The sequence below is a fragment of the Amblyraja radiata genome, chromosome 18 (assembly GCF_010909765.2).
Source record: "Amblyraja radiata isolate CabotCenter1 chromosome 18, sAmbRad1.1.pri, whole genome shotgun sequence".
Lineage (NCBI taxonomy): Eukaryota > Metazoa > Chordata > Chondrichthyes > Rajiformes > Rajidae > Amblyraja > Amblyraja radiata.
In genome coordinates, this window is record NC_045973.1 from 32,503,644 (window position 1) to 32,526,845 (window position 23,202).

The following is a 23,202-nucleotide window of genomic DNA, read 5'->3' on the forward strand; positions in this document are numbered from 1 at the left end:
GCTGAGTTACTCCAACAGTTTGTGTCTTTGTTGAAAATCCTAATCAGTACATACTCTTTGCCTCCCACACCCCGTGAACTTTTGTCCCAAGTCTACGTGAACGAGAAACTTTCTTCTTTCATCCAAACCATCAGTACAGAGAGTAAAGGACAGCAGCCGCAGCATCAATCCTAGTGTCACCCCAGCAACTAGTTTTCCAAAATGGTCATAATTTTACGAAGAATCCCGATCCCGACAGTCTAAAGAAGGGTCCCGACAGAAACGTCACCTATCCATGTTCTCCAGGGATGCTGCCTGGCCCGCTGAGTTACTCCAGCATTTTGTGTCATCATTTTAATCCCGCTCAGTTCTCTACCTGTCAACTACTCATTTATACACACCAATATCATATTACCACAGTCCCGTGAGTCCTTATCTTATGCATTAAACTTCAATATGATACATCACAAAAAGCAGGAGTAACTCAGCAAGTCAGGCAGCATCTCTGGAGAAGAGGAATAGGCCATTTCAGGTTCTCGACTTGAAACGTCACCTATTCCTTTTCTCGAGAGATGCGGTCTGGTGAGTTACTCCAGCTATTTGTGTCTATCTATGGTACATCTGATCAGTTTGGATAACAGAGCTTTTTGAACCCCGGTACATATAACAATAATAAACCTAAACCTACATCAATGTAACTACATAAGGCCTAGCCACATTTGTTTCCTGTATCGAAGGGTGAATTTGGGAACAACATTGTGTTGGCTTGGTGATTGCTTGTACATCAACCCTCTCACTCAGTGATCACGGTTGGTAAGTCACCCAAGCACTGTTATGTCCTTGAATTAACCAATATAAATATTGAGTCACAAACAACCAAGACGTTCCCACTATCGCTTGCAAAACCCAACTTTCCCAATACTCTCAACGCTTCCTGTGTGTTAGAGGGTGGAGGGGCACAGTTGGAGGAGACGTGGTTGATATAGGAACCATTGATTGTGTGCAAGAGCCAGCCTTCAAATTAATTCCAGTCCATGTTTATACATGTCCACCCCCGATCTTCCAGCACCCTTGGTTCCAGAGCCTTTCAAGAGTATCCATGTAGCCGGACCAACAGAGATCATGGCCTCCAGGAGGAGTCCAAAGCAGCCAGAACGGTCCGCCTTGGCTACCGAGGAGCCGAGATCCCGGCTCGCAAAGTCAGCCTCTAAATGTGACAAATGTGACAAATCGGGACCCTTCTTCAGATCCCGACAGTCTGAAGAAGGGTCCCGACAGGAACGATTCTGCCGGCTCCAGCCAGGACAGAGTTCCAGAGCCCCGGATGCAGGCAGGAGGTAAAATTCGACCCGCCGATCGGCGTGGAAGTCCCGATGAGGTTGAGATTGGCTGTCTCGCCCAGCCGAGGTGCCACATTTTCAGGGGGATTTCCGGAGAGGGATTTCACTTGCGGCCTCACGATTTTGTCCGGATTAGTGGAGGCGCCAGACCACGAGTTGCCGGAAAATCGGTGATGGACTGGTATTGTACGGAAGACCCAGGTTCTTTCATTGATGCCTGCACGCAGCCAGAAGGGTTCAAATGCAAAACTGAGACTGCACTCCATTAAAATAGCAGCTGCTAGATGTTTACACTGCAACCAGCCACTCAACATATTCTTGTGCTGAAAACTAATCCCCACGCTCCATCCACTGCCGCCTTAATATGTCAATAAAGATTTAGTTCTGGGGTATAGCCAAATGTGCCATGGCCACAGTGGTTTGTTTCTGGGATGTTTGCACAACATTGCAGGTACCATAATGGATCACACTCAGGTAAACAAGGCAAAGTAGAGACACAAGAGACTGCAGATGATGGAACCTTGAGCAGAACACAAAATGCTGGAGGAGCTCAACAGGTCAGACAGCAACAGAGGAGAGAACAGACAAACAACCAAACAACGGGTGAGTCTTAAGAAACTGGAGCACCCACAGGAAACCCTTTAGACTTTGTACTTTAGAGATACAGCATGGAAACAGGCCCTTCAGCCCACTGAGTCCGTGCCGACCAGCGATCCCCCTGTACACGAGCACTATCCTACACACCAGGGATAATTTACAATTTTACTATTAACCTACAAACCTGTACATCTTTGGAATGTGGTAGGACCTGGAACACCTGGAGAAAACCCACACGGTCACAGGGAGAACGTACAAACTCCATACAGACAGCACCCGTGGTCAGGATCAAGCCTGGGCCTCTGGCGCTGTGAGGCAGTAACTCTGCTGCTTTGCCACCGTGCCGCCCCATGCATGATAAGGATAACCTGCAAACACCACACAGGCAGCGGGGATTAGGACATTGTTGGCTGGAGCCATGTAGCAGCAGCCCTTATGGCTGTGTTACTGCATCATCTCCAATAACAGCAAGGGGTGGGGGTGCATTTCATTGCATTTCCTGTCCATTCAGACACAAAGTCGTTAATTTCAGGGGCAGCACAGTGGTGCAGCGGTAGACTTGCTGCCTTACAGCACCAGATGCACGGGTTCGAACCTGACTAAGGGAGCTGTATGTTTGGAGTTTGCACATTCTCCCCATGACCTGGTGGGTCTTCTCCAGGTGCTCCGGCTTCCTCCCACATTCCAAAGACGTGCACGTTTGTAGGTTAATTGGCTTTGGTAAAACTGTAAAATTGTCCCGTGTGTAAGATAGTGTTAGTGTACGGGGTTATCGCTGGTCAGCGTGGACTGGGTGGGCCGAAGGGCCTGTTTCTGCGCTGAATCTTTAAAATCTAAAAGATTTGGGAGTTCCCATCCCTTGATTCAAGGATAAAGAAACGATTGATTCTTGCTGAAACATATCGGAAGAAGCTGCGTACCAAATACAGCTCGGTATGCAAACGCGTTTATGGATGAATAAATCACAAAAGGCAGGAATCCATTTCCTCCACCCTGCTTGGTAACTCTACCTTGCTGTTTGGTGCATTAATAAGTACCTGGTTATGTATCAAAGAAGATCGGGCAACTGCACTGAGCAATGATTTCACTGTCATAAGTAGTCACACGGAATTGTCCTTCACAAATGAGGCCAATTCAGAGCAGTGAGCTAACAAGCTTCTGTAAACTCTCCCATTTAGTGATTAATCTGTTTCTTTTTAGATTAATTCTATGTTTGCTTTGGATCAGAGATAGTTATACAGCATAGAAACATGCCCTGCTGCAGAAACAAGGAATGCAGCAGATGCTGCTTTACCAAGTAATGACACAAAATGCTGGAGTAACACAGCGTGTCCAGAAAACATGGGTAGGTGACGTTTTGGGTCGGAAACCTTCTTCAGTCCAATCTGAAATGTCAACGTTCCATGTTCTCCAGGGTTGCAGCCTGACATGTGATTTACTCCAGCATTTTATGTCTTTCTATGGAAACAAGCCCTTCAGCCCAACCTCTCTAGGCTGATCAAGCTGCGTAAACAAACTAGTCCCACTTGCCTGCAGAGTTAGCTTAAGGTTTATCAGGGCTGCCAACTCTCACGCTTTGAGCGCGAGACTCACGCCCTCAAGCAAACTCTCACGCCCTCACGCTGATCAGAAATTTCTCACGCTCAGTGGTGAGAAATTTTGTGATCAACGAAAATTTCAAAACTCGGATAAACTGCATGGTCCGCGGGTGTTGGAGAGCAGGGGCTGCGGGAGGGATGGGAGCAGAACCAGCGGCGGGAACAGATGCGGGGAGCCGGGATGTACGAGTGTTTGCCGGGGCCGGCGTGTCGCTCGCTGCAGCTCTGGCCATGGAGCACTCCGGACAGTGCAAGTCCCGGGTGTCAGTAACGTTGCGCCGCTGCCGCTGCCGCTGCCGCTGCCGCTGCCGCTGCCGCGAGAGTCTCTGTACCGAAGGGACAGCTCTCAAAGGGAGGTGGAGAGAGAGAGAGAGGGGAAGGAGACAGGGAGACAGTGGGGAGAGAGAGAGGGGGGGTGAGGGGAGAGACAGGGGGGTGAACGGAGAGAGAGAAGAGGGAGGGGGGGGGAGAGAGGTAGGGGAGAGAGAGGGGGAGAGTGAGGTGGGAGAGGGGGGGAAATGAGAGAGGGGTGAGAGGGAAGAAAGAGGGGAGAGAGAGAGGGGGTGGAGAGGGAGGAGAGGATAGAAGAGAGAAGGGGAAGAGAGAGAGGTGGTAAAAGAGAGAGGGGGAAGAGGGGGAGAGGGGGAAAGAGAGAAACGGGGAAAGAGAGATAGGGGGGCAAAGAAAAAAGATAGAGACAGTGGAGAAAGAGAGGGGAGAGAGGGCAAGGGGAAGAGTGAGGTAGGAGGGAGAAATGGGGAAGAGAGGAGGAGAGAGGGGAGAAGAGAGAGAGGTGAGAGGAGAGACAGAGAGAGAGGGGAGAGAGGGGAGAGTGTGTGGAGAGGGAGAGAGAGGGGGAGATAGAGAGGGAGGGAGAAAGAGGTTGGGGGGAAGCGAGGGGGAGAGAGAGGGGGGAGAGGGAGAGAGAGAGAGGGGGAGTTAGGGGAAAGAGAGGGGAGAGAGAGGGAGAGGGGGGAGAGAGAGAGGAGAGAGGGGACAAGAGAGAGGGGGAAGAGTAAGGTGGGAGGGAGGGTGGGAGGGAGAGAGGGGGGAGGGGGGAGAGAGAGAAGAGAGGGAAGGGGAGAGAGTGAGAGGGGGAGACAGGGGAGAGAGAGAGAGAGAGAGAGAGAGGGAGAGACAGAGAGGGAGAGAAGAGAGAGAGAGAGAGGAGAAAGAGAGGGGGAGGGGAGAGATAGAGGGGGGAGAGAGAGAGAGGGGGGGTTGAGAAGAAAGAGAGCAGAAGAGAGGGGGGAAGAGAGAGAGAGTCTCTGTGTCGAATTTGCCCAGGTGACCGGCATGGATCAGGCTGCGGCTCGGTGCATCCTGGAGGACAACCAGTGGCTGCTGGAAGTAAGTACCAAGCACTGGGTAGAAACGGTGGAAGATAGTGGACTTCAAATGGGGGTGGTTGGTGAAAGCATCCTGCTTGCCTGCTAGATTTTCACTTACTGTAACTGCAGGAAAAATGTTCCCGATGTTGGGGGCGTTCAGAACCATGGGTCACAGTTTAAGAATAAAGGGGGGGGGGGGGGGGGCAGTTAGGACTGAGATGAGGACAAACTCTCTTCACGCAGAGAGTTGTGAATCTGTGGAATTCTCTGCCACAGAAGGCAGTGCAGGCCAATTCACTGGGTGTTTTCAAGAGAGAGTTACATTTAGTTCTTGGGGCTAATGACATCAAGGGATATGGGGAAAAAACAGGAAAGAGGTACTGATTTTAGATGAATAGCCATGATCATATTGAATGGCAGTGCTGGCTCGAAGGGCCGAATGGCCTACTCCTGCACCTGTTTTCTATGCTTGAGTATGTGGCAATAAAACTCGATCACTTGATTTTGAAGCATTCATGCATGGTGGAGGTATAATGTAGTCATAGAGTGATACAGTGTGAAATCAGGCCATTCGGCGCAACTTGCCCACACCCGCCAACATGTCCCAGCTACGCCACCTGGTTTTGGTCCATACCTCCAAACCTGTCCTATCCATGTCCTGTCCTATCAGTCTAACTTTTTCTTAAATGTTGGGATGGTCCCTGCCTCAACTTCCTCCTCTGGCAGCTTGTTCCATACACCCATCACCCTTTGTGTGGATAAAGGTACCCCTTAAAAAGTTACCTCTTAAAAATACTTCATACAAAAAACATTGAAATCATACTTCTACAGTGCACTAAAACATGATTTCAATACATCAAATTTCAAAAAGCTCCCACCCTTCTTCCACACCCTCTCCCCACTGAGTTGCTCCACTCCCTCACCGGGTACCCCCAAGGCCAGTGATCAGTGATCGCACAGCCTCCCTCCTTTCAAAAACGCTCCAATCCAATTTAAAGCATATATATTGCATTCAAGTGCTAGTTATAAGACTCGCTACAGTATGCACCATACGCGACGCTCCCTCGGGCTTGGTCTCTCGCAAATTTCTCACTCCCAACTCTCACCCAATGTTGGCAGCCCTGGGTTTATTATTGTCATGTGTACTGAGGTACAGTGAAAAGCTTTGTTTTACACGCTATCCAAACAGATCAGATATACTGTGCAGAGTTACAATCAGTTCAAACTCCAGTATAATACATAGAACAAAGGGAAAGATCAAAGACAGAGACAAAGTGCTGGAGTTATTCGGCAAGTCAGGCAGCATCTCTGGAGAAAAAGGCTGGCTGATGTTTCGGGTCGGAACCCTTCTTCAGACTGAAAGTAGAGAGGAGGGAACTTGAGGTAAGAAAAGGCCAGAACAAATCAGGGCCGGCAACTGATGACCAAGGAAGGGTGGAGCCCACAATGGCCCATTGTTGGCTAGAGAAGAGGTGATAACGTGGGGATACAAGGATGCGAACAGTAGAACTGGTAGGACTAGTAGGGGAGGATGGGAATGCAAGAGTTACTTGAAATTGTGGTGAATCTGTGGAATTCATTGTCATGGACGGCTGTGGATGGCAAGTCAATGGATATTTTTAAGATGGATATTGACAGATTCTTACTTACTTAGAAAGGTGTCAGGGGTTATGGGGAGAAGGCAGGAGAATAGGGTCGAGAGAGAAAGATATCAGCCATGATTGAGTGGCGGAGTAGACGATGGGCTGAATGGCCTAATTCTGCTTCTAGTATTCATGCACTTATGAAAATTATAAAGATTGTGGAAGATAGATCTTAGATAGATCTACAAAATAATTGCAAAGAAACAGAGTTAGCAGATACAATCAATACAGATACATTACAGAACATTGCAGTTTAACCTTCTATTCCTCTAATGTAAAACATAAATTGCATTTTAAATTACTTTTCACGTCTGCCTTTTGTCCAGGAATTACAGTGCCCTCCATAATGTTTGGGACAAGGACCCATCATTTGTTTATTTGCCTCTGTGCTCCACAATTTGAGATTTGTAATAGGAAAAAAATCACTTGTGCTTAAAGTGCACATTGTCAGATTTTAACACAGACCATTCTTAGGTCTTTGTCCCAAACATTATGGAGGGCACTGTACATCTAAAGTAATTATACACATAATTCTAGAACCTTCTGCACATCAATGAGATCATCACACGGCACCTCCCTTCTGAGATCAAACAGCAGAAACTCGGGGCAGAATTGAAAGAGAATTGAAACTTAAAAACTGTCAAGCAGCTACGAGACACTCAGGGAGAACAGCAAATAGTTCATCTTTCACAAAACTCTCCTTGTGATTAAGTCTTTTTTTTTTCTAATTTCACCAGAATAGTCCCGTCCCCCCCACACACACACACACACACACACACACACACACATATTTTCAAATTTGTAATAAGTTCACATTTGTATGCACTGAGTAAAAAACACACTGCTGGAGGAATTCTGCAGCTGTTCCCTGATCTGCTGAGTTCTTGCAGCAGTTTCTCTTTTGCTCCAGTTTCCACCATCTACAGTCTCTCGTGTCTCCATTAACTTGCAATCATTTTTTTAATCACAGATGCATTAAAAGTTATAAGTTTTAAACTTTGAGATTTACTTTAGTTTAGTTTAGAGACACAGCACGGAAACAGGCCCTGTGGCCCACCGAGTGCGTACCGACCAGCGATCCCCGTACACTAGCAGTATCCCACACACAAGAGGGACAATTTACAATTTTACCAAAGCCAACTAACATACGAACCCATAGGCAGGAACTGCAGATGCTGGTTTACACTGAATATAGACATAAAGGTAGACAAAAATGCTGGAGAAACTCAGCGGGTGCGGCAGCATCTATGGAGCGAAGGAAATAGGTAACGTTTCGACCCGAAACACTTCTTCAGATTGAAGAAGGGTTTCGGCCTGAAACGTTGCCTATTTCCTTCGCTCCATAGATGCTGCCGCACCCGCTGAGTTTCTCCAGCATTTTTGTCTACCTTCGATTTTCCAGCATCCTTCTTGAAAATAGACACAAAATGTTGGAGTAACTCAGCAGGGCATCTCTGGATAGGAAGAATAGGTGATGGCACAAAACGTCACCCATTCCTTCTATCATCACTGAGTTACTCCAGCATTTTGTGTCTAACCTATAAACCTGTACGACTTTGGAGTGCGGGAGGAAACTAAGGCACTCCTGCAGTGATGTCTGGATGGTGGACCTCCCACCAGCGCATCCATCTTTGGAGCTGCGCAACCATTGCTCAGGGAGTGCCTCGCAGCAGCATAGAAGATGTGATGCAAGATATTGTCATCATGCATGCTTCCATTATTAACTCACTGATGACACATCGCCTTTCTGCAGTGTGATTTCATTCAAGCAAGTAGCTTATCCATGCCTATACAAGTCCTCCTTGCAACCTTTGCAATTGAACTGAAAATCTATTTTACTAACAATATTAAGCAAAAGGAAAACATTTTCTGCCTCACAATCTTCCCCCCATTCCAAAAGTGCATAGATACACAGTTAGATGTTTCTGGCAAGGACAAAACACAAGGGGACACTCCCTCAACTGGACACTAATTTAGATTTGAACCTGCCAACATATTAAAATTACCCACCATGTCCTGAGACCTGCACAGGGCGTTGTTCTTCTAAAACAGAGATCAAGTGATTAGTTGACGTTAGATCATCGGCCTAACCATGGCTGATGGTGAGCTGCAAGTCCAGGCAGAGTCAGATGATCAATCAACACAGAGCTCATGACGTTTAAAACTCTCAGCTACACCTCAGCGACTTTCTCACGGTTAGAGACACGGCACGGAAACAGGCCGCACAGCCCACCAGGACCACGCGGACCATCGATCTCCCGTTGACACCAGTTCCATGTTATCCCGCATTCACATCCACTCCCCACGTACTCAGCAATTTTACACACACACACACACACCCTTTCTGGCTGCTCCCTCAGAGTGATACAAGATACTACATGGCAGAGCAAGTTTTCGTCCTCATGTTCTGGACAAACATTGTCGCCCTACATCTCATCATTGTTATATTGCTGATTGTGGAAGGTTGCGCACAAATTGGCTCTCAATAAGAGGGAGAGGGGGGAGATAGGGGAGGAGAGAGGGGGGGGGCGAGAGAGAGGTGGGGGCGAGAGAGAGGTGGGGGGTGCGAGAGAGGTGGGGGGCGAGAGAGAGGTGGGGGGGCGAGAGAGAGGGGGGGGCAAGAGAGAGGGTGGGGGGGCGAGAGAGAGGGGGGGGCGAGAGAGAGGTGGGGGGGCGAGGAGAGAGGGGGGGGCGAGAGAGAGGTGGGGGCCAAAGAGAGGTGGGGGGCGAGAGAGAGGTGGGGGTGAGAGAGAGGGGGGCGAGAGAGAGGGGGGCGAGAGAGAGGGGGAGGCGAGAGAGAGGGGGGGGCCAAAGAGAGGTGGGGGCCAAAGAGAGGTGGGGGGGGAGAGAAGAGAGGGGGGAGGAGAGAGAGGGGGGCGAGAGAGAGGTGGGGGCGATGAGAGCGGAGGGGGGGAAAGAGAGGTGGGGGGAGAAGGGAGGGGGGGGGCAGAGGAGAGGTAGGAGAGAGAGGGGGGAGCGAGAGAGAGGGCGAGAAAGAGGCGGCGAGAGAGAGGTGGGGGAGGAGAAAGAGAGGGGGGGGGGGAGAGAAAGGGGGCGGGGAGGAGGAGAGGAGGGGGGAGAGAGAGGGGGGGAGAGAGAGAGGGAGGGGGGGAGAGAGAGGGGGGGAGGGAGGAGAGGGGAGGGGGGAGGAGTGAGAGGAGGGGGAGAGGGGGAGGACGGGGAGAGCGAGGGAGAGGGGGGGAGAGAGAGAGGCGAGAGAGGGGAGAGCGAGAGAGAGGGGGGAGCGAGGGAGGAGAGAGGGGGGGGGCGAGAGAGAGGGGGTGGGGGGGGGCGAGAGAGAGGGGGGTGGTGAAAGAGAGTAGAATTAGGCTATTCAGAATGATTCTGCTCCTCCATCTAATCATGGCTGATCTATCTATTCCTGTCAACCCCATTCTCCTGCCTTCTCCCCATAACCCTAAACAACCGTAGTAATTTAAATTTATTTTTCCTATAGGTGAGAGAAATGTTAAACACGCAGGGAACAAATATTGGAGTTCAGATTCAAAATATTCAACTTCTGCCTCAGTTGCTTGGGCTCAGGGTATGAGCCGCAGAGCTGTGAGCACCAGGGAGGTATGTACTTTGAATGCTTTTCCGAAGTATATAAAAAAAGTCTCCCCAAGAACCAGAGAATCTCCAGACGCAGAGATTCGTCAGATTCAGATCCTTGTTGCTGATGCAGCAGATTTTATTGAAAGTCTGAAGAAGGGTCTCGATCCAAAAAGGTCACCCATTCCTTCTCTCCAGGGATGCTGCCTGTCCCGCTGAGTTACTCCAGCATTGTGTGTCCATCGTTATTGACATTCCTAACAGGCATGAAGCTGAGACTGGGAGAATGAAGCTAGCGGTGACGGCGGATGTGACACACGAGGAGCAAGGCTGGTAGGAGAGGGAACCGTGCCTTCAACGTAACAAAATGTGGAAAAGTCTGAATACTTTCTGAATGCACTGTATGCTCTATATGTATTGTGTTTACTGGCCTGTTATGCTGCCGTAGGTAAGAATTGTTGTTTTATTGACAGTTCAAATGACAATTAAACACTCTTGACTAATGACTGTTGAATGTGATGGTCTCGCCAGAAAATGTGGTAATACAGCTGACTGCCTTCAAATCTAAAGACAGATTTGAAGTACTTCATTTCTCTCCATCCCTTCAATATCCAAACTATCTTCCAATGGCTTTCATTGGTCAGACATATACACCCAGATCATCTCCCCATAGAGAAACGCCACTCACAACTTACCTAACAAATAGATTTCCTGGTTGGAACAAGGATGGGATTGGTTTCAGAGAAAATTCTTGAAGCATCAGCGGCCTCAAACAAACTTGTCACGAGGCAGAGATATGAGCTGCTCTCTTACCTTGGGAGTTGACCTTATTAGAATAGTGGTGATTTCCTCCCACAAATGTTCTAAAACTAAAAAAAAAAAAAAAGTGGATTGTGTACACAGCTGAACTATTTTTTTAAATGCCTCAAGTGTATCTGGGCAATATGGCTCAATATATTTTTCAGAATAACAAAGAATTTTTGAAATTCCACTCTGTGTCTCGGTATTTCATTGCAGATTGTGTTCGGTGCCAAGTCATCCGAATGATTCCTCCCAGAGCAAAGAATATCAGGGGGGCAAAAAATAAAGCAGTATTTCCTTGGGATTGGGAAAGGTGAGAGAATGGGCGTAGTCTTTGGACAAGAAATGAAGCTGCAGGGTGTGTTTTGAACTTTAACGGCAAGTTTTCTGATCAGCAGGCAGCTGAGGCTGTCTACTTATGTGGGAGGGCCAGCAGTGAGTAGCTGCCAGATAGCTTATGTGTTACAGCGGTAGAGTTGCTGCCTTACAGCGCCAGAGACCCAGGTTCGATCCTGACTACGAGTGCTGTCTGTATAGAGATTTGCACTTTCTCCCTGTGAACACACAAGTTTTCTCCGGGTGCTCCAGTCTCCTCCCACACTCCAAAGATGTACAGGTTTGTAGGTTAAATGGCTTGGATAAATTTGTAAATTATGTCTAACGTATGTCATTGTGTTAGTGTATGGGGTGGTCGCTGGTCGGCATGGACTTGGTGGGCCGAAGGGCCTGTTTCCACGCTGTATCTCTGAAGGCGATGCATATCTCCAGTTACATGTAGCTAAGGTGGCCCATGTCTCTAATTGCATGTAGCTAATGTTAGTGTGGCTGGGGAAGTACTCACTCAGCTCCCATCCAACCAGCAGTATACCAAGTCCATTTGCAACACTGCTACCTTTATTCCTACTGGTATTGGTTTTATTGTCAAGTGTACCAAAGTACAGTGAAAAGTTATGTTCGCAGGTTATCTGGAATTCTCTGCCACAGAAGGTAGTTGAGGCCAGTTCATTGGCTATATTTAAGAGGGAGTTAGATGTGGCCCTTGTGGCTAAAGGGATCAGGGGGTATGGAGAGAAGGCAGGTACAGGATACTGAGTTGGATGATCAGCCATGATCATATTGAATGTCGGTGCAGGCTCGAAGGGCCGAATGGCCTACTCCTGCACCTATTTTCTATGTTTCTATCCAGGTAAGTCATATCATAAATAGATCAATGTAGAGCAAGAGTGGAAAAAATAATGCAGAATATAGGGTTAAGGGCCTGTCCCGCTTACGCAATTTTTTCGGGGACATGTCGAGGGGTGACGCCTGTATGGTCATGGGTAGTCGCTCAAAGAGTCGTACCTTTTTCTAGCAGCCGCTGGATTTTCAACATGTTGAAAATTTTCGGCAGCATGCTGCGACTATGACGGGTGCCGGTAAGTCGCTGAAAAAATAGTTTAAGTGGGACAGGCCCTTTACAACTACGAAGAAAATGCAGATAATTAAAAAGTGCAAGGCCGCAATGAGGTAGATTGGAAGATCAGGATTTCATCCTCAGCAATAGAGGTCTGTTCATATAGTTTGATAGCAGTGTTCTTGAATCTGGTGGTGCGTGCTTTCGGACTTTTGTAGTTTCAGTCCGAAGACGGGTCCCAACCTGAAGCGCCACCTATCCATGTTCTCCAGACATGCTGCCTGACCTGCTGAGTTACTCCTGCCCTTTGTGTCCTTTTTCGTATCTTCTGCCCGAAGGGAGAGGGGAGAAGAGAGAATGACCAAGGTGTGAATGCTCCATGATTACGTTGGTTGCTTTCCTGAGGCAGCATTACATGGAGATGACTTGATGGGAGGTGGGGATGGGAGGCCGGCTCACATGTGGGTTGGGCACCGTACGCAACTCTCTGAAATTTGGGCCTAGCTCGTTTGGGGCTCCCTGGTCGGCATGGAGAAATTTATTGTCACATGTGCCGAGGTACAGTGAAAAGCTTTTTTGTTGCATGGTACTCAGACAGTGGAAAGACAATACAAGATTACAATCAATCCATCCACAGTCCAAAGATAGACAATGGAAATAATGTCTAATGCAAGATTAACCCCAGTAAAGTCCGGTTAAAGATAGTCCACAGGTCTCCCATGAGGTAGATAGTAGCTCTAGGACCGTTCTCTAGTTGGTGAGAGGATGGTTCAGTTGCCTGATAGCAGCTGGGAAGAAACAGTCCCTGAATCTGGAGGTGTGCATTTTCACACTTCTGTACCTCTTGCCTGGAGTGAACGGGGTGCAACTCATCCTTGATTATGCTGGTGGCCTTGCTGTGGCAGCTTGAAGTGTAGATGGAGTCAATTGAAAGGAGGTTGGCTTGTGTGATGCTCTGGGCTGCGTCTACAATTCTCTGCCATTTCTTACGATCGTGGATGGAGCTGTTCCCCCAACCAAGGGCCTCTTTCTGTGCTGTGTGACTCTATGACTCGCTGACATCTGTGATGTGACCATGGATACACGTGCACTGAGCCAGTCAGGATGGGCCATGTCATTCCACTGACCCTGAAGTGAGCTCATCAGGGAGGAGTGTTGTAACCAGCGATCCTGCCCAAGATTGCTTTGTAGACTGTTATAGCCTTGCCACAATCAATAGGTGTCTGTGTGGTCAGTTTAGGACTAACTTTGTTTAATATTGTGCCGCAGCATCCCTGACATACATACATATATATATATATATATATTTCTTTTTTTTTTTCCTTTTTTTTTTTTCATTCATTCACTTATAATTGAAGCAAAAACAAAACAAAACTAGATGATTGGAAAATTGCCAGTATCAGGGCTGCCAACATTGGGTGAGAGTTGGGAGTGAGAAATTGCGAGAGACCAAGCCCGAGGGAGTATAGCGACCGGGGAGGGGGGGGTGGCGGGTGGGGGTTGGGAGGAGGGTGTCCCCCTCCCATTGGTACGGAACATTTGCATTTATCAGCTTGAAATTGTGCAATATGGTGCATACTGTAGCGAGACTTTTAACTGACACTTGAATGCAATATATATGCTTTAAATTGGATTGGAGCATTTTTGAAAGGGGGGAGGCTGTGCGATCACTGATCACTGGCCTTGGGGGTACCCGGTGAGGGAGTGGAGCAACCGAGTGGGGAGAGGGTGTGGAAGAAGGGTGTCCCCCCCTCCCAGGGTAGGAACTTTTTAAAATTTGATGTATTAAAATCATGTTTTAGTGCACTGTAGAAGTATAATTTCAATGTTTTTTGTATGAAGTATTTTTAAGAGGTAACTTTTTAAGGGGTAACTTTATCCACAGAAAGGGTGATGGGTGTATGGAACAAGCTGCCAGAGGAGGTAGTTGAGGCAGGGACCATCCCAACATTTAAGAAAAAGTTAGACTGATACATGGATAGGACAGGTTTGAAGTACGGAACAAAAGCAGGTGGCGTAGCTGGGACATGTTGGCGGGTGTGGGCAAGTTGCACCGAAGGGCCTGTTTTCACACTGTATCACTCTATGACTACATTATACCTCCACCATGCATGAATGCTTCAAAATCAAGTGATCGAGTTTTATTGCTATATACCCAAGCATAGAAACATAGAAAATAGATGCAGGAATAGGCCATCGGCCCTTCGAGCCAGCACTGCCATTCAATATGATCATGGCTATTCATCTAAAATCAGTACCTCTTTCCTGTTTTTTCCCCATATCCCTTGATGTCCGCGTCTGTCCCCGCCGCTGCTTCCGCTTCCAACACCCGCGGCCCATGCAGTTGGTATGAGTTTTGAAATTTTCGTTGATCACAGAATTTCTCACAACAGAGCGAGAGAAATTTGTGATCAGCGTGAGAATTTGGTGAAATGCGTGATTCTCACGCTCGATGCATGGGAGTTGGCAGCCCTGCCTCTCTATCCCCCTCTCCCCCCTCACTCTCCCCCCCTCACTCTCTCCCCCTCTCTCTCTTCCCCTCCCCTCTCTCTCCCTCCCACCTCACTCTCATCCCTCTCTCCCCTCTCTCTCTCCCGCGCTCTCTCCTCTCAACCCCCCTCTCTCCCCTCCCTCTCTCTCTCTCCACTCCCTCTCTCCTCTCTCCCCTGTCTCACCCCTCTCACTCTCTCCACTTCCCTCTCTCTTCTCTCTTCCCCTCTCTTCTCTCTTCCCCTCTCTCTCTCAGCCCCCTCTCTCTCCCCCCTCTCTCTCTCTCCTCTCTTCCCCTCTCTCCCCCCTCTCTCTTTCTCTCTTCCCCCTCTCTCCCTCCCACCTCACTCTCCCCCTCTCTCGCCCCCTCTCCCCTCTCTTTCTCTCCCCTCTCTCTCCCCCCTCTCTCCTCTCTTCCCCCCTCTCTCTCTTCCCCCTCTCTCCCTACCACCTCACTCACCCCCTCTCCCCTCTCTCCCTTCTCTTTCCCCAAACTCTCTCTCCCCTCTCTTCCCCTAACTCCGAGTTTTGAAATTTTCGTTGATCACAAAATTTCTCACCACTGAGCGTGAGAAATTTCTGATGAGCGTGAGGGCGTGAGAGTTTACTTGAGGGCGTGAGTCTCACGCTCAAAGCGTGAGAGTTGGCAGCCCTGCAGTATTACCCCGCTGCACAAGAAGGGAGCAGTGCAGAATAGACCGGTTAGTCTGACTTTGGTGGTTGGTAAGATTTTAGAGCCCATTATAAATGGGGTTGCCAACTTTCTCACTCCAAAATAAGGGACAAAAGGTCAAAATAAGGAACAAATTCCCGATGGCAGTTCGACCATGGCTGGGTGAATGATGAATTGGCCCGTGTGCTGGACTGCACACAAAGCCCAGCCTGCGGGCCAGCTGAGGAGTTTTGGCCCGGGCACACGCGAAGTTGCGAGCAAAGTCCGGCACCCCATCCAGTTCATGAACCAATGATCGGCCATGAGAAGGAGTGCCATGAGAAGGTGGTGTCGGCGGTAAGCGAAGGTCCGATGGTCAGACAGCTGGGCGGGCTGCCGACCGACGGGGGCCACGGGCGAGGCGCTGCTGCTGCACTCCATGGGTTGCATTATGTCGGGACGGGTGAGGCGGGGCCGGGCGCGACGCTCCGACCCGACAGTCCAATCGACCCGAGTAGTAGCAGTCAAATACGGGACAAGGGCGGTCCCGTATATGACAAAGCAATTTAGCCCAAAATACGGGATGTCCCGGCTAATACAGGACAGTAGACAACCCTAATTATATCAGGAGGTTACAGAGCATGATAAAATTGGCCAATGTCAGCATGGTTTTCTGAAGTGTTTAAGAAGGAACTGCAGATGCTGGAAATCGAAGGTAGACAAAAATGCTGAAGAAACTCAGCAGGTGAGGCAGGAACATTGCCCATTTCCTTCACTCCATAGATGCTGCCTCACCCGCTGAGTTTCTCCAGCATTTTTGTCTACCATGGTTTTCTGTAGGAGAGGTCTTGCCTGACAAATTTGCTGGAATTCTTTGAAGAAGTAAATAGCAGGACAGACAAAGGAGAAGGTACACAAAAATGCTGGAGAAACTCAGCGGGTGCAGCAGCATCTATGGAGCGAAGGAAATAGGTAACGTTTCGGGCCGAAACCCTTCTTCAGACTCAGGATTTTGAACACAGACAAAGGAGAGTCAGTTGATGTTGTTTACCTAGGTTTTCAGAAAGCCACATGGGAGGCTGTTAGGAAAGATATGAAAGCCTTTGATAAGGTGCCCACGGTATGAAAGAGTAGGTACTTGCATGGATAGCAGGTTGGCTGGATGGCAGAAGACAAAGAGTGGCGATAAAGGGGGCTTTTTCTGGTTGGCTGCCAGTGACTAGTGGAGGTCCGCAAGGGTCAATGCTGGGGCCGCTACACTTCCCGTTGTATATTAACGATTTGGACGAGGGGATTGAAGGCTTTGTGGCCTGGTTTAAGGATGATACGAAAATAGGTGGAGGGGCTGGTAGTGTAAAGAAAGCAGGGACTCTGCAGAAGGATTTGGATAGGTTGGGAGAGTGGGCAGAGAAGTGGCACATGGAATATAGTGTAGCAAAGTCATGCATTTTGGTAGTAGGCGTAAACTATTTTCTAAATAGGGAGAGAATCCAGAAATCAGAGGTACAAAGGGACTTGGGAGTGCTGGTGCAGGATTCCCAAAAAGTTAATCTGCAAGTCGAATCGGCAGTAAAGAAAGCAAATGCAATGCCAGCATTTATTTCAAGAGGGCTTTTGTACAAAACAGGGATGTAATGTTGAGGCTCTATAAGGTTCTGGTAAGGCCGCATTTGGAATATTGTGAGCAATTTTGGGCACCATATCTGAGGAAGGATGCGCTGGCTCAGGAGGTTCCAGAGGAGGTTTACAAGAATGATCTCAGGAATGAGTAGGTTAACCTATGATGAGTGTTTGTCGGCACTGGGCCTGTACTCAATAGAGTTTTGAAGAATGAGGGGGGGACCTCATTGAAACATACTGAATAGTGAAAGGCTTGGATAGAGTGGATGTGGAGAGGATGTTCCCACTATTGGGAGTGTCTAAGACTAGAGGTCATAGCCTCAGAATTAAAGGACATTATTTTAGAAAGGAGATGAGGAGGAATTTCTTTAGTCAGAGGGTGGTGAATCTGTGGAATTCTTTGCCACAGAAAGCTGTGGAGGCCAAGTCAGTGGATGTATTTAAGGCAGAGATAGATAGATTTTTGATTAGTACAGGTGTCAGGCAGGAGAATGGGGTTAGGAGAGATAGATGATTGAATGGTGGCATAGACTTAATGGGCCAAATGGCCTAATTCTGTTCCTATCACTTATGGTCTTATGACAACACCTGCAGATGCTGGAAAGCTGAAACAGGAGAGTATGCTGGAAACACAGCAGGTCAGGCAGCATTTAAGGGGAGAGGATGTCAGTTAACATTTGAGGTCCGTGACACTGGTATGAACTGGGTGTAGGACAGTGTGCAGGATAGTGCTAGTGTAGTGATCGTTAGTCAGCGCGGACTCAGTGGGCCAAAGGGCCTGTTTCCGCACTGTATCTCTAAAGTAAACTAAACTGGAAAAAATCTTATGAATGATTACCAAGCTGAAACAATCATTGTTTTTTTTTCTTTCCACAGATGCTGCCTGACCTGCTGAGTGTTTCAGGCTTTTTCTGATTTTTGCTGGACATCACCTGCAAGGCCAAACACACTGTAAAGACCACGGCCTTCAGGCCACGTTAGATTGTCTAGTTTTAGATAGGATTCACAGCAGCCTAGTTTTGGATGGAACTCACAACAAAGGCTGCTCCGTGGCACAGCGGTAGAGTTGCTGCCTTACAGCACCAGAGACCCAGGTTCAATCCTGACTACAGGTGTGTATGGTGTTTGTACATTCTCCCTGTGACCCCTTTGTTTTTCTCTGGGTTCTCCGGTTTCCTCCCACACTCCAAAGACATACAGGCTTGTAGGCCTTTTGTAAAAACCGAAAGGCTTTTGTAAATTTGGAGAAAGTGTAGGATAGAGCTAGTGTAAGGGGTGTTCTCTGGTCGACACTGACTCAGTGGGCCAAAGGGCCTGTTTCCATGCTGTATCTCTAAACTAAACAAACTCAGTGGGTCTGGCAGCATCTGTGGAGGGAAATGGACAGGTGATGGTTTGGGTCTGGACCTTTCTCCGCAGAATCCCTCCACAGATGCTGCCCGACCGACCTGCTGAAATTCCTCCAGCACATTGCGTTACCCCTGAGATGCCAGGATCTATCGTTTCTTATGTCTACATTTAATTCAAGGCCCAGTTAAAGGTGGGGATAGAACAAAGAAAGAATCAAAGAAAGAATTCTGTACTGAACGAGGGCAGTACTGGTAAAAATCTTAGCGTTTCCCAGGTATACATTTCATTCAATGCCCAGTTAATCTGAAAATCCCTCTTGCACATAATGGCCCTTGCAAATTCAACTGTAAATCTGTCAGAAAAAGATGGGAATAGAATGAAGAAAGTAACAAAGTCATTCTGTACTCACAGTATGAGGGCAGTACTCTAACTCCTGGTAAAAATTTAGCCCCCTTGACTGGGGTTCTTCTGACGTCATGCAACAAGCTGCCATCCCATTTTCGATGATCTCAGCGATTGCCTTGATCGGGAAGGTACACAGTGCGGACTTCCTCCGCAACGTTCTGCTGTTGGGCTCGCTCTCCACGAACACGCCGAAGAGCACGTCGTCCTGCATCGAAACGTCGAGCTCACTGGCCAGGTCCGGGCCGGGTTTGGCCAAATAAGCTGCTTGCAACACATTGTACAGGATGTCCCCGTCGCCCAGGGTCCTCTTCCTCCGCCTCGTTTCGTATTGGCACTCCAGGACGATCTCCCGATAGTTCCTCACTTCGTACTCGCCAGTCTTCAACTGCACGATTCTCGTGTGATAGTTGTTCGATTCTATTGATTCTTTCTGCACGGTGAGAAAGTAGATATATTCGTCGGAGCGGAAGGAATAAATATATTCAATGGGATAGGTGTCCAGGAATTCATCCATCACAGTTAAAGAGTGATCTTGAGTAGTCAACTCAAATCCATCCAGTGATCCGATCAGTCTCTTTATTGACACGGAATGTGGACTGTAAGATTTTGCAATGGTACGGTTGATTGTGGCACCAATAAACAAATAGCTGGTATATCTTTCATCATGAACAACCACCTGGGTGCCCAATGGGCTAGCTATGCAGTCTGGGCAAAAGTCAGCATTATTATTTTCCGGTTTAAATAGGCACATGTTCTCATTTCTGTTTTGGATGTTGTGCCTGTAACAGATGCCATGTTGGGAGCTTCCACAGATAAACAGGACTGGGTCATACGTGTCAAACATCAGCAGGACATTGTCATTATCCTCCATGTCGACGCTCGGCTCCCAGTTTGTGTTGCAAAGTTTGCAGATCTCGCACTCCGGGCTGCCGACGGGGCCAGTCTGCAGTTCATAGTCCTTCTGGAGGGAGAGGTTGAGAGTGTAGATTCGATTCCGCACGGCAATGTAGATCCCTTGATACTCGGAGCGCACCACGATATTCTGGATCGGTCGCCCCGCATCAAAGCTTTTCATTCGGTATCGGACGTCAAAGTCAAAATGGTCAGGCTCCCGCATGCAGGCTTGGCCAGAGCAGAGTGAAGTGTTTCCCAATATCCAAGCACTTAGCCAGAGGAAGATTACAGATCCAGTTGTCATCACGGTACGTACCAGGTGTCACTTCAATGATAATGGTGGATGAGAATAAAGAGATGAGTTACTTAAAAACAATCAAGAAAAAATCCGTAAGATTTGAGCATTCCCTTTCAAAGCTCGTACCATGACAATGTAGCCCGAAACAAGGGCACAAAAAGCAATGGAGGATGATTTCTTGTGTCCTAAAGCTGAGGTAGAGGATTACACAGACCACACTCCAGACTCTTCAATGAAGCTCTTCTTCTGCAGAAAACCACACCAGAGAGAATAAAAAGTTAGCCTCTTATATAATAATCTTTATGTTATAAATGCTCCATTTGACAAATGGCCTTTAAATCATACACAGTTTAGTTTGGAGATAAAACGGGGAAATAGGCCATTCAGCCCACCGAGTCCACGCAAACCAGCGATCACTCGTTCTATCCTACACACTGGGGGCAATTTACAGAAGCTGATTAACCTACAGACCTACCTACACGTCTTTGGAGTTTGGGAGGAAACCGGAGCACTCAGAAAACCCACGCGGTCACAGGGAGAACGTACCAACTCCATACAGACAGCACCCGTAGTCAGGATCAAGCCCGGGTCAGGGACGCTGTAATGCCCCTGTCCCACTTAGGAAACCTGAACGGAAACCTCTGGAGATTTTGCGCCCCACTCAAGGTTTCCGTGCGGTTCCCGGAGGTTGCAGGTGGTTGCCGGAGGTTGCAGGTAGTGGAAGCAAGTAGGGAGACTGACAAATACCTCCGGGAACCGCACGGAAACCTTGGGTGGAGTGCAAAGTCTCCAGAGGTTTCCGTTCAGGTTTCCTAAGTGGGACAGGGGCATTAGGTAGCAGCTCCACCACTGCACCGCCCTGAAGTTCTTCCAAGCATTCTGCACATTCTAAAAGTATCACCTCAGTAAAAATAAAGACAAAGACTCTTCACTTAATCATTTCCTCTGAGTATAAGGTCCTTTACATCTATCGCAGTGCTCGGCGTTCCTTAACCCTTGCACACAGACTCTGCTCGGAAGGCACTGTCTTTTCACGCAATGTACAACCACTGAACTTGTCTATACAAGTGACCTTTTCTCACTGAATCCAATCCATTTGTTAAAAAGAACTTTGATGCCCCCACTCCTTAATGATAATGGTAATCCGTGCTCGGTTATTGAGTTTGAGCTTTAGTTAGTTGGTTTAGTTAATAATCACGTGTACCGAGGTACAGTGAAAAGCTTTTGTTGCGTGCTAAGATCAGCAGAAAATTAATACATGATTACAATCGAACCGTCCACAGTGTACAGATACATGATAAAGGGAATAACGAGAATAAGGTTTAGTGCAAGATAAAGTCCAGCAAAGTCCGATCAAAGATAGTCCAAGGGCCTCCATTGAGGTAGATGGGAGCTCTCAGGACTGCTTTCTAATTGTTGGTAGAATGGCTTGGTTACCTGATAACAGCTGGAAAGAAACTGTCCCTGAATCTGGAGGTATGCGTGGGCAAATTTAGCATGAATAGGTTGCATGGGTAAGTTGGGCCGATCGGCCTATTTCCAGGTTGTACAATTCAACATTTAAAAGACATTTGGACAGGTACGTGGATAGGATACGTTTAGAGGGATATAGGCCAAATGCAGGCGGGTGGGACTTGTGCAGGTGGGGTATCTTGGTCAGCATGGACAAAGTTAGGCCGAAGGGCCTGATTCCATCCTTTATAACGCTATGACTAGGCCAATCCTGTACATATTGGAAATATCTGCAGGCCATGACCTTGGATTATTAGATTGAGCTATGTAGCCTAGTTGCTGGTTCAATTTGTGCTCATTACATTTCCTCCAAACGTACTGTCCTTTTAGTCTCCTTGCCTCCTCATACAACTCTCCCGTCAGGTGATTATGATTTTGACTCACGCATAACAACGTCACTACAGTCTTAACGCAATTCACTCTTGAGAGTAAAGTCACAGTGGCGCAGCAGTAGTGTTACAGCGCCAGAGACCCGGGTTCGATCCTGACCTCGGGTGTGGAATTTGTACAGTACATTCTCCCTGTGACCACGTGGGTTTTCTCCGGGTTATCTGGTTTCCTCTCACACGCCAAAAACGTGCAGGTTTGTAGGTTAATTGGCTTCTGTAAATTGCCCCTAGTAGAATTGGTGGACTGGAAGCCTGTTTCCAAGCTGTATCTGCAAACTAAACTAAACTAAATTAGAGGCCCAGACAGATACTGCAGGGAAACAGGCCCTACGGCCCACTGTGTAGAAAGGAACTGCAGACGCTGATCGGAGATAGACACAAAGTGCTGGAGTAACTCAGCAGGTCAGGCAGCATCTTTGGAGAAAAAGGATGAGTGACGTTTCAGGTCAGAAGGAGAAAATGTCACCCATCCTTTTTCTCCAAAGATACTGCCTGACCCGCTGAGTTACTCCAGCACTTTGTGTCTATCTTCGGACCACTGAGTCTGTTCTAACCATCAACCACCCATTTATACAAATCCCTTTTTTATTTTTATTTTATTTTTTTTAAATCGCCCTGAAATCCCTTCAACTCAGCATAGGTTCTTCCCGTTGACTGCGAGAACAATTCACTGTTCAACCTACCAACCTGCACGACTTTGGGTTTGTGGGAGAAAAGGTTGGAACATTGTGGAAAGAGCCACACGATCACAGGCAGATAGTGCAAACTCCACATAGCTAGCACCCAACTCAGGATTGAATCCAGTTCTCTGGCACCGAGGGGCACTGGCACCACAAGCTGCACCCACTCTGCCCGCTCTAGAAACCGTCTCTCCGCCAGGGAAATTGCACTTCAATCTCCTGTGTGACGGGAGAGGTTACGGACAATCATAATCATACTTTATTAGCCAAGTATGTTTTGCAACATACGAGGAATTTGATTTGCCATACAGTCATACCAATAAAAAGCAACCAGACACACACAATACATTTTAACACAAACATCCACCACAGTGACTCCTCTACATTCTTCACTGAGATGGAAGGCGAAATAAAAGTTAAATCTCTTCCCTTCTTTGTTCTCCCGTGGTCGGGGGCCTCGAGACTTCTGTTGATGGGACGATCTTGGCTCCCGTAGCTGGCTGTCGGGCCCTCCGCATCAGGGCGATCAGCTCACCCACGCCGGGCGATCGACCCCGGGTCGTGGGCTAGTCGAACCTCCTGCGACTTTGGAGCTTCCTGACATCAATCTCTACCCGCGACTGCGAGCTCCTCAATGTTGAAATTCGCAGACTGCAGTTGCAGCGTCGATCCCAGGCA

General features: G+C 48.1%; 1 protein-coding gene across 1 annotated transcript in view; it reads right to left on the reverse strand.

The window, feature by feature from the left end:
• Positions 1-23,202, reverse strand: part of mst1r (macrophage stimulating 1 receptor) — a 110,827-nt gene that overhangs the window by 66,122 nt on the left and 21,503 nt on the right. The window contains exon 2 of the mRNA XM_033037066.1: positions 18,756-20,189. Coding sequence (XP_032892957.1) covers positions 18,756-19,949 — 1,194 coding nt within the window. The 5' untranslated portion in view covers positions 19,950-20,189. The remainder of the gene's footprint in view (positions 1-18,755; positions 20,190-23,202) is intronic.